This window comes from Lampris incognitus, chromosome 13 (assembly GCF_029633865.1).
Source record: "Lampris incognitus isolate fLamInc1 chromosome 13, fLamInc1.hap2, whole genome shotgun sequence".
NCBI lineage: Eukaryota > Metazoa > Chordata > Actinopteri > Lampriformes > Lampridae > Lampris > Lampris incognitus.
In genome coordinates, this window is record NC_079223.1 from 46,609,971 (window position 1) to 46,624,684 (window position 14,714).

The 14,714-nt window shown below is 46.1% G+C and overlaps 1 protein-coding gene across 1 annotated transcript in view; it reads left to right on the plus strand.

Moving 5' to 3' along the window:
* Positions 1 to 4,346: 4,346 nt before the first annotated feature.
* The window catches only part of prom2 (prominin 2), a 31,220-nt gene continuing 20,852 nt past the window's right edge, over positions 4,347 to 14,714 (plus strand). The window contains exons 1-5 of the mRNA XM_056292041.1: positions 4,347 to 4,475; positions 4,566 to 4,618; positions 7,998 to 8,329; positions 12,444 to 12,508; positions 12,707 to 12,912. Of these exons, the coding sequence (XP_056148016.1) occupies positions 8,074 to 8,329; positions 12,444 to 12,508; positions 12,707 to 12,912 (527 nt within the window). The 5' untranslated portion in view covers positions 4,347 to 4,475; positions 4,566 to 4,618; positions 7,998 to 8,073. The remainder of the gene's footprint in view (positions 4,476 to 4,565; positions 4,619 to 7,997; positions 8,330 to 12,443; positions 12,509 to 12,706; positions 12,913 to 14,714) is intronic.

The window sequence follows — 14,714 nt, forward strand, 5'->3', positions numbered from 1 at the left end:
CATCGCTAACCGCCCGACTAAAGAATCAGACCCGCGAGCCAGCGGCCAGCGTGTCTTCTTATGCATGCACGTTACACTATAAAGAACAATAACTTAATAAATTTTGCCGAACTCCAGCAAGTTTATAACATGCGATTCTTATCCCTGTTACACATCGCCGTTTTTACAGAAAAGCTGCGAGAAACTTGGTGCACTTGACGCAACAAGCGAGGGTCACGCAACAACCAATCAGGGCGCACCTGTCGTGTGACGTCACACCCCTCCGCGAAATTTACCCGTTCTTTCCTGTTGGGGTTTCAAAAACCCACCGTTAAAACCACGAACGTGGACATTACACAAGGAAACGTGTTTGATCTAATATTCTGAAGGTAAGTCAATTTAGTGTAACCGGTCCTCCTTTTTTTTTTGGTAGATTTGCCAACTGTGTTCATTACCGAGTAACGGTAATCAATGGAAATGAAGGTTAACGTATAGACCGTAAACCTAGCTAACTAGCTAGCCTGTGCCGTTGGGAGTGCTAATTAGCGGAGTCAATGGCAAGCCCTTTTAACATTTATTAGCTACGTTTGACGATCCGGAATTTATATCACAGCTATCAACAACGTCATTTTGACAAATAATATTTTTTTATTAGCGCTTTGGCTAGGCGAAATGACGTCTCAGATATCAGTAATTAATATCCAGTCTAGTGTAACCGGTTATTTTCCTCCCCGGTGCGGGATTCGATACGGGGTGTACTGCACCACAAGGCGACATCACTAACCGCTCGGCTAAAGCGTCAGACCCATTAGCTAGAGGCTAACGTGTCTCATTAGTAGTTTACAATAGCATATAAATGTTAAAGGCTTGCAATAGGCGTCAGTTTATGGTAGAGGCTAGTTCCCATCGATGCAGAGAACGGTCAACTGAGCATGCGCAAGTACTCGTTGCCTCCGTTGTTTGGGTAAATTAAGGTTAGGGTTAGGGCGGGGTTAGGGTTAAAGTTAGCCAATCAGACGCAGAGTAGGGGCGGGGCTTCCTAGAATCCCAGCGCCTGGATGCTACGCGGGGCGTGTGGAGGCATGGTAGAGGCATTTCGCGCATGCTCAGTTGACCGTTCTCTACTCCATTGCCGTTCCCTGCATCGATGGGAACTAGCCTCTACTTCAGTCTATGGCCCCCCCCTTGCTCTCTGCTAATCACGGGAAGGCATGTTACGTCGGTCAGTGTGCGTGTCTGTGGTTGGTGGAGCAGAGGGGGGGGGGGGCTGGCCCGCTGCGTACTTAGAGCTTGTTTGCCGTCACGTGATTCTGATGACGCGCGAGACTCAGACGGAGGGCCGGAAGTGAAAAGCGGAATGGACGAGATGGGTACAAACTCCAACAAAGCAAAGAAAAACAACGTTGGCGTAATAAAGTAAGGAAACAGATAAGCTACATAAACATAGCCACATAAAATTACTGTACCTTTGACGAAGTGGTCACTGCACACACGCGCATTAGCCGACTCCGCCCCCCGACCGCAGACGACCGCTCGCAAGCCATTTTTTCCCGGCGTTTCCGGTCAATTTCTTGTATTTCCCCCCCTTACGAACAACAGCTTCTGGTACTCGATAAACACTCCTCGTAGTTTCTCGGTAAAATCAATGTGAGCAACCGGCATTTTGAGAGTTTGTGATAGTGCTTCCTGTGTGGAAAATAACTTCCTGCCCTCCACCTACAGTTCGCGCGTCATATGCAAACAAGCTATTGGTGTCGTTGTTTTTCGTTCGGGGGGGGGGCGGCGACCAGTGAGTTGAGATAATGGCCGTCTGTACGGGTGAGAGATGATTAGAGGCTCTACTGCTACATGACTGACGGTCTTGGTCAATCAAACCTGACTCCAGTATTTCTGCTTCAATCCGTGCAGCATCCGTTTCCTTTTCTACTTGAAGAGCCTCTAGGGTGGCTTCTATGCGGACCTTTTCCACTGCTAGGTCAGCTTCCAGACGGGCCTTCTATAGTTTAAGTTCCATCTCCCTCTGAGCATAGGCCACCTTGGCGATACCTGCCTCAGCCTTGGCTCGTGCTTTGGCGATGGCGAGTGATGATTTGCAACTACTTGATGATTTGGAGGAACGAGGACGTAATGAGTGGAGGTCCTCTTCTGTGACACATGCTTCTAGCACTTTAGCGCCTCCTTCTGTCATGGTGAGAGAAGATGTGTGGGCTCACTGAAGTGAGGACATCAGGGGAGGGTGTCGTGGAGGCTTGCTCAATGCCTGTATGACGGTCCTTCAGTCTCTTATCCAGCCGCTCCCTTCTTACGGCTTGATGATATGCTGTTTTTTCACTGTACTGGTCTCGGAGGATCTGAGCAATAACCCAACTATCCAGTCAGCTAAACTCTTCGGCAATCAATAATTTCAGGGGGCGTCCATCAACAGAATAAAGGTCTCAACTTGAACAATGACTAACAGAGTCCAGAACAAGCTCAGATAGGTAAGATGGTCCAACACTTTTGTAACTTCCCTTTCATGTTGATGTTTTCATGCATGCTCAATAATCCAGGTAAGAAAATCAAAGAAGGTTGAATCGGTTCATCTGGACACCGTTTATTGACGGATACGTTTCACCACTCAGCTAAATGACCTCTTCAGTGTAATTGAAGGTATTCCTGACTGCAGGTATTCCACCCCTATAAACAATACAGTGGCATAACAGTCGAAGTCAATGACCAGTTTCATATTCAAATATGGGCGTGACTGCGTGACCCTTAACTAGAGTTTCAGCGGCCATGTGTACGATTCACAGAGGATTTGGGAATGTGTGCAGCACAGCATTGTAAGATGGCGACAGATGTACTCTTTGAACGGCGTGTCAAAGAGGCCATCTACGTTAAGAGGGAACGACCATCCCTGAACCGAGGGCGTGCAGGTGCAGGTGAAAGTTTGTCGACAATTCTGTGCCTGTCGTTGACATTTATCCATGGTAAATCTTGCAGGCATCATGAATAATATGCCATTGTCAATAGCACACGACAACAAACAGGAAACTGGTATGACCGCTGCAGTAGAAACCGGAAGTCAGTGGACTAGGGATGAGTTTGGCGAGACAGGTCGATTATTGGACATCTGACAAGGACAACAACAAAAGATAGCAATAGTCAATTGCTCTGTTGACTTTCAAAGGCAGTGACTCGTGTATCAGCCGTGGTTCCATCTTCCTGTTGTGTCCTTTTGGCTGCTGCGGAGTATAATGGCTCCCTTGTTGCCAAAGATAACACTAATTATATTGACCCTCTGTGGGTTATTGCATACTGCAAAGGTTTAAAGTGCACCTGGACTAGTTTAATTTGCACACAATTTGTCTGTAAACCTACAACAAGAATTGGTTTTTTTTTTTAAAAAAAGACGAGATTTACAGACAAATTTAATGTGAGGCATTGCAACTCATGAACAGTCTTTTGAACTCGTCTGTCATCATAGATATTTGGTTGGTGCCTCCTTTGCTGATGTGTTGTCCTGCATATTTGGGTCATGCCATGACTAGTTTGAAAATACCATGCCGAAGCGGACTTTTATTGATAGTTACTGCTGGGGCGTACAGCCAAAAATAAAACCAATGACCTGTAACTGCTGTTAAATACAGCAACCTTCTGTTAGGACGCATTCAACCTCACTTCCAGTGGCTAATTTATAAGCTCGTTCGAAATTGAGAGCTTTCATAACAAAACCGAAGTAATCACGTCTTTTTGTAACCATGGTCTTTTTTCCTTTCTTTTCTTTTTTCTTTTTTTCTTCTTTTTTCCTCACTTTTATTTTGTTTTGAGAGTTTTGTTTTGGTTTGAGTTGACTGATAACGTATAAAAAAGGGGGAGAAAAGCTCTCTACTTCATCCTACGCTTTGGAACATGGACTAGTTATTACTTGTGTTGTTACAGAGAGTTTGTCAAACATGTTGTCGGTTAGTTCCCTTTGTTTTGCCTCCCTGCCTATATAGCTTATTTTGTTATCCTAACATGTTCCAATTCAAATCCGTCAATCCGTTTGCAGCCAGCCAGCCAGCGGTACCGCTGCTGGGGACGGGCCCGGCTCGCTGTAAACACAGGTTCCCCTGCAACCTGCCTCATCATTTCTTCCTTATTTGTCCCCGCGAGCTGAGAAAAAGCCAGGGCTTATCATAAACCAGCCGCTCTTTGCACACGGTGGGCGGGTCTCACATGGACACCTGAGAGTCCAGGAAACAAAGCAGGGAGGGGCGTCCTGTGTTGGCTCAGTAACCCGCTCAGCTATTTGATCTGCTCTCAGTTCTCTCTCTCTCTCTCTCTATGTCTCTCTCTATGTCTCTCTCTTTCCCACGTGATCCCCCCCCCCCCCCGCTAACGCTCTCTCTGTTCTCTGTCTCCATAGTCTCACGGCTAGTATTGATATGCGGACGCTCGCATAGTCAAGTTCAACTTCACGGCACTTGCCGGCCCTTAGGAGATCTCTACCAGAGTTGAGCCGTGCCACAACTGTGAGGACCTAACACACACACACACACACACAGACACACACACACACACACGTGTGACTGGCTTCCACATGTGGACTTTGTTCCTCACAGTTCAACCAGCCTGGATGACTTGTCACCATCTCACCGAGTAAAAAAGGAAACAGGTAAAGGCTAACTGTCATTTTCCCGTGTCTGCAATCTCTTCTGCTTTCTTTCTTCCTCTTGTTTTCTTTTTTCTCTTCTCTGACCGTTTACTCTCGCATTATTACAGTTATTATCGTAATCAGCTTTTCCTCTTCGTGGCCTCCTGTCCTCGGACCGTCCTCTCCAGTCCCGTAGCCTTATACGTACCCGAGCTGCTCAGAGGTCACTGTTGGTTCCCGCGGCTCTAAAAAGTGAAGGTTCGACATCGCTGAAGAACCGAAGATGTCGTCCGGTAACGGTAAAGTCAAAGAAAAAAAAAGGCAGCCTCCTTTTTCTTCGTCTTTTCAAAGTGAGCTTTTAAAGGAAGATGATGCGTTCAGCTCAGCCTTTAACTGTCGCTACTGGACTGGACAGTGGATTTAATGCAGGCACAAGTTTTTCATTTTTTTCCCCCTTTTCAGCCTGTTCCTAATGAGCCGTTTTCCATCTCACTGCTCTCTTGGTTTTAAGCTTGGCTATCTGGATTTGACTTAACAGTGTTGATGTGGGTACCTGACAGTGTTTATACTGTAAGCGCTTTGAGAGTGACCCCGCCTGGAGAGAATAGGGGCTTGTATTGCGGCATAATAGTTTTGCGATATAAAATGATAATGGATTGGGTTCGAACTCCGGGGTAGTCCAACCTTGGGGGTCGTCCCGGGTCATTCTCTGTGTGGAGTTTGCATGTTCTCCTCATATCTGTGTGGGTTTCCTCCGGGTGCTCCGGTTTCCTCCCACAGTCCAAAGACATGTAGGTCAGCTGAATCAGTCATACTGAAATTGTCCCTAGGTATGTGTGTGTGTGTGTGTGTGTGTGTGTCGGCCCTGTGATGGTCTGACGGCCTGTGCAGGGTGTGTCCCCACCTGCCGCTCAGTGACTGCTGGGATAGGCTCCAGCATCCCATGACCCGAATTCGGGTAGGCGGTTTGAATGATTGTAATGTATTACAGTCAAACTTTTTGCTCATCATATTACAGTATGTAGTAATATAATATAGCACAATACATATATAGTCTGGGTTCCAATTACACTGTGGCTTTCAGGGCAGCCCTATTTTCCAGTGCGCTACTGCACGTCACATGCACACACATATATGGACGTGTGCGGTCAATTGCAGGGTTACTGCGAAAAACATTCTACTGTTACTACATACAGTAGTACTACCTACTGTCAGTAGCATTTCAGCTCATACAGAGAAAATCTAGCCATGCAGGTAACACAAAGAGACTGAAAAACAATTCACCACTGCAATGTTTTTATATCACTCGAGCAACAACAAAAAATCCGCACAGTTGGGCATCCGGGTAGCATGGCGGTCTATTCCGTTGCCTACCAACATGGGGATCACCAGTTCGAATCCCCGTGTTACCTCCGGCTTGGCCGGGCGTCCCTACAGACACAATTGGCCGTGTCTGTGGGTGGGAAGCCCGATGTGGGTATATGTCCTGGTCGCTGCACTAGCGCCTGCTCTGATCGGTCAGGGCACCTGTTTGGGGGAGGAGGGGGAACTACGCCCCCCCTGGCGAAACTCCTCACTGTCAGGTGTAAAGAAGCGGCTGGGGACTCCACATGCATCGGAGGAGGCATGTGGTAGTCTACAGCCCTCCCCGGATCAGCAGAGGGGGTGGAGCAGTGACCAGGGTGGCTCAGAAGAGTGAGGTAATTGGCCGGATGAAACTGAGGAGAAAAAGGGGAACCCCCCCCCGTTTGCGCTATGCTTCTAAACAGACCAGACCTAGGTTACATCACATCACATGACAACCCTGGAACATGCCCACAGCCTCAACTGTTGGTCTTACACAAAACAGTCTAGCAAGACACCAGCCAGACTTTAAACACAACATGCAAATGTCTACTGCATAGTAAAACATCCTGGAGGCAGTGTCACTGTGATAATACACCATAATGCAGCACCCATCACAATTTTGTTCAACGCACTTCCAAAACAGAACTGAAACACCACAGGCCTGAATAATCTGGCATATCAAGATAGGGCATACAGGATGCAGGTGCATGCCACACATGCCACACATTGTCTATAATTCTAGGCTAGCCTATTTTACATCATGCACACCAATCTGACAACAAGGACAAAACTGTCCAGAACCATGGTGCACCCGCCAAGTGGTGCGGTGCCAAGTCGACTGGATGAAGAGTTGTTGAGAAAATCCAAGGACGGACAGACAGATTGAGACTCCTTCCATTTTAGTTAGTTTATTGTTATTCCGAGGAATGTTGAACGTCCCTCTCAGGCTGTCCATGAGTGAGTGAGGGACCACAATTTGCGACACGTAGCCTACGGCAGCAGTTGCGCAGCACCGTGGGAAAACAGAATAGACCAGTTGCAACACAGTTAGGGAACAGAATCACACAACAGTCATAACAAAAAACGTCAATAGTAAATAGGACTAGGGCCAGTCCTCACAAACGCACAGCTCAAGCAATTAATTCCCTGATTCTTACCTTAAATCAGAAGTGATTGTCATCCAGGTAGCGCAGCGGTCTATTCCGTTGCCTACCAACACAGGGATCACCGGTTTGAATCCCCGTGTTACCACCGGCTTGATTGGGCGTCCCTACAAGACTGCTCAAAAGTACCAACTAAAATCACTGTTTTCTAACCATTTGCCATCACATACCACCTTAGCTAACATGTTAGCTAGCCAACTCAGTAAAGAGAAGAAGTTCAAGTGGTGACGTGAACTTTTTTTGGGCACCCCGCCACGCATGGATGGCCACTGCAGGAATAGCAAAGCATTGTGTTTATTATAGCAGAGACAGATGTTCGGAAACTGGAATGTAATGAGCAAATAAACACAGCAAGGGCATATTTTTTACTATTATTATTCATTTCAGGGACCTTAATGTACTGAAAGATAAAATTCTATAAGCTGTGACGCAAAAAAAAATAGATGATGTTTCAGAGCTCCCCCTAAATTTGTTAAAGTAGGCTTTCAGGGGAGCTCCCTTTACCTCCCCCGTATTTCCAACCTTGCATCTATTGCAATGTAATGTATTGCAATCTAAAAGTTTCTGATCATCTGTCCATATCTGTGAGTTAGGTGTCACATATCTAAAATGCAAGGAAATGCAAATGTAAGTGCTGTGTCAACACTTCTGGGTAAATAGTGAGGATGAAACAACTTTTTACTGGCACAAATAACTCAACTGTTCTCACGGTTTGGTCATTTTCCATTTTCCAAAGAGATTTGTTCTTGTGTAAGGGTGCCAGTGTTACCCTGTCATGGCCCTTTCCTCTCTCCGTGTCTCTGAGCATTTCTCTATATGTCTCTTTTCCCTGGTTTGTGTACGTTGCCTGACTTCCGTTTTATTCAGTCTGTTTCACCCATTGTTTCTAGGCCCGTGGAGATAGAAATAGTGCCATGAGGTGATCCCTCCATAACCAGAGTTCTCAAGCCCGTGTCATTGGTTGGTATGGGCTCCTGTGAAAATATGAGGGGCCGGTGGCGGCGAGGCAGTTCTGGATCGTTGATGTCCGGGATTGGGTTATTGCTCTTCAGTCTGGCCCAGTCTACATCTGCCCAAGCACACTGTCCCATAGGAGGAGGCCCGCGGGATCTCACCCAGCCCAAGTATCAAGGCGACATGGCGGAGGACACCGGAGTGGGCTTTATGTCCGCCATAGTCCAGTCCTTCCTCAGCACAGTCCAACCTAACCACTTCCCTGAAGGTCAGTGTCCTAGAGGTCCACGTTTTTTTTCTCTGACTTTATAAACTCACATCAACCTGCATCTACAATCCCTACAGGTGTATTCAAATATGTTGCATGCTGCACATTAATATAATATTAAACTTAATGGAGCTTCTTCTGCCTCTGAAACCCGAGTTGAGGGTTGTTGTGCTTGAATATGGACTTGGAATGGATTCTGTATTTCAAAGGTCTCTGTCTTGTATTGGACTTCGCAGCTTAATGACTCAGATTTAACTCTGTCTCAGACAGTGTGTGGACCAACTGTGGTTTATCCAAGACTGGTCGAGTACAAGACTTTCATGTACTTTTCTTTTTATATTTTTGAAATGAATATCAAACTTTCCCTAGGGAGCTCAGCTTTTTTCTTTATTGTTATTATTAATTAAAAAACTGGAATCTAAAACATTCCTTCCTGGGGAAAAAAGCCTAAATAAGTGTGACAGTTTAGTGAATTGTGACTTTTTACGATGATGGTAGACTACTACAGTTTGAGTCATGGTGTTTAATTGGACTTGCACCATTCTGGTGTCAGTCATTAAACATGTTTTGGCCAAGTTGGTCTTGAGTTGGAATCGCCACCTTAAAGTCTTGGATTCAGCCCCTCCCCCCCCTCCCCCAAAGACTTGGTGATGACTTGGGTGGTCTTGACTACAAGGCTACCCGAGTTACAGAGCGATCAATCTAGGCCACATCCGGATGTACAACCACAATGAAAATAACATTAAAAACACTTGTAGGGCATCCGGGTGGCGTGACGGTCTATTCTGTTGCCTACCAACACGGGGATAGCTGATTCGAATCCCCGTGTTACCTCCAGGTTGGTCGGGCATCCCTACAGACACAGTTGGCTGTGTTCGAGGGTCGGAAGCCGGATGTGGGTATGTGTTCTGGTCACTTTACTAGCGTCTCCTCTGGTCGGTCAGGGCACATGTTTGGGGGGGGGGTAGGGTGATCCTCCCACGCGTTACGTCCCCCCGGTGAAACTCCTCACTGTCGGATAAAAAGAAGTGGCTGGTGACTAACTCCACATGTATGGGAGGAGGCATGTGGTAGTCTGCAGCCCTCCCCGGTTGGGCAGAGGGGGCGGAGCAGCGACTGGAATGGCTCGGAAGAGTGTGGTTATTCGCCAAGTACAATTGGGGAGAAAAAAGGGGGGGGGGAAATCCATGATAAAAAACACTTGTAGTGATGAGGAAACATGTCTGTGAGAGGAAAGAGGTGAACCCCAAGTCTTTACCTGTGTCCTCGCCATGTAAGAGTTTGGGTAACACTTTAGTATGGGGAACATAAAAAAACTTAATTACTAGTGAATTAGTAATGATCAAGATGTCACTTTAGTATGGGGAACATATGCTAAGTAACAAAAACTTAATTTACAGTAATTTAACACTATGAACACTTGTAGTTTTGTGTGTTGTTATGTAAGAACAGAGCATATTCATTAAGTGTTAGTAAGGGAGAATAACTCTTCTTGTGGTACTACCACCTTATAAAGTCCATACTAAGCAAAGCGTATTGAGATGGTGCTACTAATAAGCAATAACTCTGAGGTTATAGAGGGAAAACTCATAGTTAATGGCTTACTGGTTGTATAATAAGGCCATGCAGAATAAGGCATTAATGAGTACGTAAGCATGACCAATGAAGAGCCAATATGTTGCTAATTTGCATGCTAACAAGCACCTAATTAATGGTGACTACGTTCCCCATACTAAAGTGTTACCAGAGTTTGGTAGCTCTGTAGAGCAGAACAGATGTTTCCATTGTGTTCTGTTAATATTTAACTTCACGGCTGATCTCATTAGACCAGTGTTTCCTTGTTAAGAAGGTGACTCGGAGTCCCTGAGTCCTTGACTATGATGGCGTCTCGTCGTTACCTGTGTTCTTTGAATACTCTTTGATGCCACGGAGCTTTCTGAATTGCGGTTGCTGCGTCCTCATCAGAAGGGATTTCCATAAGCAAACAGCGGTGGGGCACACATGAAAAACCAATGTGACTGAACTTTGCTCAGCTGAATACGCTCAGGAGTGCGTTCTCGACTTGTGGACAAGGTCTTTTTTAGATACAGGTGAATGGATGACAGCAATCGAGGGATAATTTCTCACGAAGAGCCATTATGACAATAGGTTATTGACTGGCACACATCTTATGCCGCTTCCCACCTTCTTTACAACCGGTTAATGGACACGTTGTTAGTGGTACTGAACCATTTCCTTTTTTCCCTCGTTAACAAGTTTTATTGATTTTCACAATACATTTTCAAGCACATACACATGAATATATATGGAACTAGATAACCATCTATATATATATATAAAGCAAGACTGTATGTTTATATGTTCGCTTAAAACTCCAGAAATACTCACTGTAGAACAAAAAGAAAGGTATCTTTAGAATCAGCACTATCCAAGGATTGCACAGTTTGAGAAATATTTCAAAAACCAAGTAACATTTTTTGATCCATTTGTGAAAGAGGCGTTCCAGCGATGCTTTGTGGAGACTTCCAGCAAATCCTTCCAGTGGCCAAGGGAGGCACTACACCTAACATTGTCAAATGCTAGCCTGAAGGCACGCAACGTGGTTTACCCTGAGGCACTTGAGCACTGAGCGATGAATACACACATTGGCAAAGAAGCTTGATGAATGGATTGGAAATTATGACGTTTGATAATTTTCGTTAATACGATTCGTTGATATTCGTTTATCACATGTATCATATCATAAATGATCCTATACGTCATCATCGATTATATTGTATCAATCAGCAGATTGTGTTGGTTGTTTTGGTGAGAACATTTTCCCCGGGCAACGCCGGGTACCTCTGCTAGTAAATAATATAATATAATATAGAAAACATAAATTAACCATAAATGCATTATACCTAATCCATATACATAGATTAGTACACAGATTGAACATATATCTTGCCATACATATTACTCATAATACACACATACAGAAAAGAGAAAAAGGAAATTAAAAAGACAAAAAAAAATAAGGGGGGGGGTCTCTCTGCCGCCTCAATCTAACTAATCTTTCTTATCGAGTGGGATTTGTAAGCTCTTGTAATACTTGGAAAAAGGAGGTCGAAATCTTCATAAACTTTTGCATAGAGCCTTGATCTGATTTTCTCGAGTTTTAAAAAAAAAAGCATAATGGCGTAGCCCATCTGGAAAAATGAGACGGTGCTTGTTGCTTCCACGAGAGAACATTGAGACGTCTAGGGCACATGTGGGGTTAGGAGGAACGTCTTTTTGAAACATCTTGCTATAGGCGTTGAAAATACTGCTCCAAAATGTGCTGAGGTTGGGGGATGACCAGAACATGTGGTGTGATGTGCTGGTTGACTTCTACAGTGAGGACAGGAAGAGTCTGCATTAGGAAAAATGTTGACCAGTCTAGCAGTGGTCAGACGTGCTCCCAAAACAACCTTTAGTTGTGTTAAGCTGTGTCTTGCACATGGTGAGGAGGTGTGTATTTAGCCAACTGCAGTCTCCCAGTAAATAAATGAGCAAATTGGAAATGGATGAGCCACTGTGGCGACCCTGAACAGGAGCAGCCAAAAGTAGTAGTAGTAGTAGTAGTCTGCCCTGAGACACGTACAGGAGGTACAGGAGGTGAGAACTCAAGACAGAAACAGAGAGACAAAGCCCCCCACAACCCCCACCCACCCACCCACACACACACACACACCTTCATCCTTACAAACACCTGAACCACGGCACCACCCTCTTCTCAGTTACCCTCCACAATCACATGCTATTGTTTGGTGAACAGTGGTAAGAACACCCTGGCCTCTCTGTGGTTAAGAATCCAGCCATCCTGAAGGCCGGACCGGTTACCTGGCTGCTGAAGGAGGGAAAGAGGCGTCACATTTCATCCTTTACAACGTGAGAGATTTAAAAAAAAAACAAAAAACAGGTTTGCTCAGAACACCGTTGTGGACTAAATACCAAGCAACATGTCCATGTTCCACACTGTGTGTGTGTGTGTGTGTGTGTGTGAGAGACTCATCTGAGTTTGTAGTAAAGTGGGATGAGTTCATCTCTGAGTAAGTCTTTCTTATTATTTTTCTCTCCAAATTTCCATTAGATCTGATCCTGAAATTGGTGAGGGATCTCGACCAGGTGCAGTCGGACCCAGACACCATTAAAGCAGTAAGATATACGGCTGGTGTCATACGCTCTACCAGGATGTTGTTTTAAACCTTTTACAACACCACCAACACACCTTCCACAAACACCCTTATCCAGAGGAAGTCTAGCAGAGTGTGTGTGTGTGTGTGTGTGTGTGTGTGTGTGTGTGTGTGTGTGTGTGTGTGTGTGTGTGTGTGTGTTTGTTTGTTTGTTTTCCAGGTCCTACATTATGAGATAGGTTTCCTGGTGTGTCTAGCCATAGGGATCCTGTACATTGTGCTGATGCCGCTGGTGGGTTTCTTCCTGGCGTGCTGCCGCTGCTGTGGAAACTGCGGCGGGGAGATGTACCAGAAGCAAACGTCTGGTGTCCACTGTCACAGGAGAGCCCTCTACTGGAGCGCCTTCATCACCACGCTGATCATACTGTGAGTCTGCCGGGGTCCGTGTCCATTTATGTCTGCTTGACTCCCCCCCCTCCCCCTCGTTTTCACCCCAATTGTATCCGGCCAATTACCTCACTCTTCCGAGCCGTCCCGGTCTCTGCCCCACCCCCTCTGCTGATCCGGGGAGGGCTGCAGACTACCACATGTCTCCTCCCATACATGTGGAGTCGCCAGCCGCTTCTTTTCACCTGACAGTGAGGAGTTTCACCAGGGGGACGTAGCGCGTGGGAGGATCACGCTATTTCCCCCAGTTCCTCCTCCCCCCGAACATGCACCCCGACCGACCAGAGGAGGCACTAGTGCAGCGACAAGGACACATACTCACACCCGGCTTCCCACCCGCAGACACGACCAATTGTGTCTGTAGGGACACCTGACACCAAGCTGGAGGTAACACGGGGATTCGAACTGGCGATCCCCATGTTGGTAGGCAGCAGAATAGACCACTACACTACCTGGACACCCCTTTTATGTCTCCCTGATTTGTGTAATATCAACCTGTCATAAAAACACACAAGCATACTTGTTTGTCTATACTTGTGAGGACCCTCACTGACTACATTTATTCCCCAGCCCCTAACCGTAACCCTCAATTCAGGTAAATTCAGATCAGTTCAATTCACTTCAGCATTATTGTCATTGCTCAAGGACATGTGTAAGACGTAAAGTTGTACGTTCACTGTATAGTGTGAATTTTGGTCATATGAAGTTTTCACACGTGAAAACTAACCAAGCACTACTGCTAATGTGCAAGGAGGCGTTACTGGCTACTAATCCTCCTTCTAACACCAGTGATGAAGTTGAAATATGATACAACATCATATGATACCATATAGTAATACTGCATTTATATCACACTTACGTACACACAGTGTATATAAAAAGTCTACACAACCCAGTTAAAGTGACAGTTTTTTGTGCACGCTGATCTTCTTCTGGTGAAGCCGTTCCTTTGTTGATTCGGGTGTAGGCTTTGGGTCGTTGTCGTGCTGGAACGGGAAATTCCTCGTCGTCTTCAGCTTTCTAGAAGACACCCGGGGGTTTTGCCCCATAATCGACTGGTATTTGGAGCTGTTCATGAGTCCCTCCACCTTGACTAAAGCCCCAGTCCCAGTGAAATCTTCAGTGGAATGAAGATGACACATGAGAAGTGACTGAAGAGGTCACTTAGCTGAGTGATGAAACATATGTGTCAGTAAACGTTGTGTCCAGATGAACTGACTCAGCCTTCTTTCATTTACTTACCTAGATTATTGAGCACGCATCAAGACATTTTAACAGGGGTGTGTCGACTTTTTAAATCCATTTTATATGCCTAACTTTAGCCCTAAATATTGTAACGACCACGGATGAGTAGACTCACTAGCCCTTGGCTAACGGGTCGGACCCTTTAGTTGACTGGTTAGCATAGTCACCCGTGATGTGGGAGACCTGGGTTCGTGTCCCGGCTGCGGCGGTTCCTGGCTGTCGCCCGAATTCGCATGGTGAGACCGTGAGATGCGTGCGCCCAGAGGCGTGAGGGAGGTGGTACGCTGAAGCGCGGGGTTGTGCTTCCCGAAGGAGGGGGTTAATGCAATGACCATGGATAACTAGACTCGCTAGCCCTTGGCTAATAGTTCGGACCCTTTAGTGACTGATTAACGTAGTCGCCTGTGGTGCAGGCAACCCGGGTTCGCGTCCCGGCTACGGCAGTTCCCGGGTACCCCCGCGAATTTGCTACATTGGTGTCAGAACTGTGATGGTGAGACCGTGAGGCCATCGGAAGTGCGTGTGCCCAGAGGCGT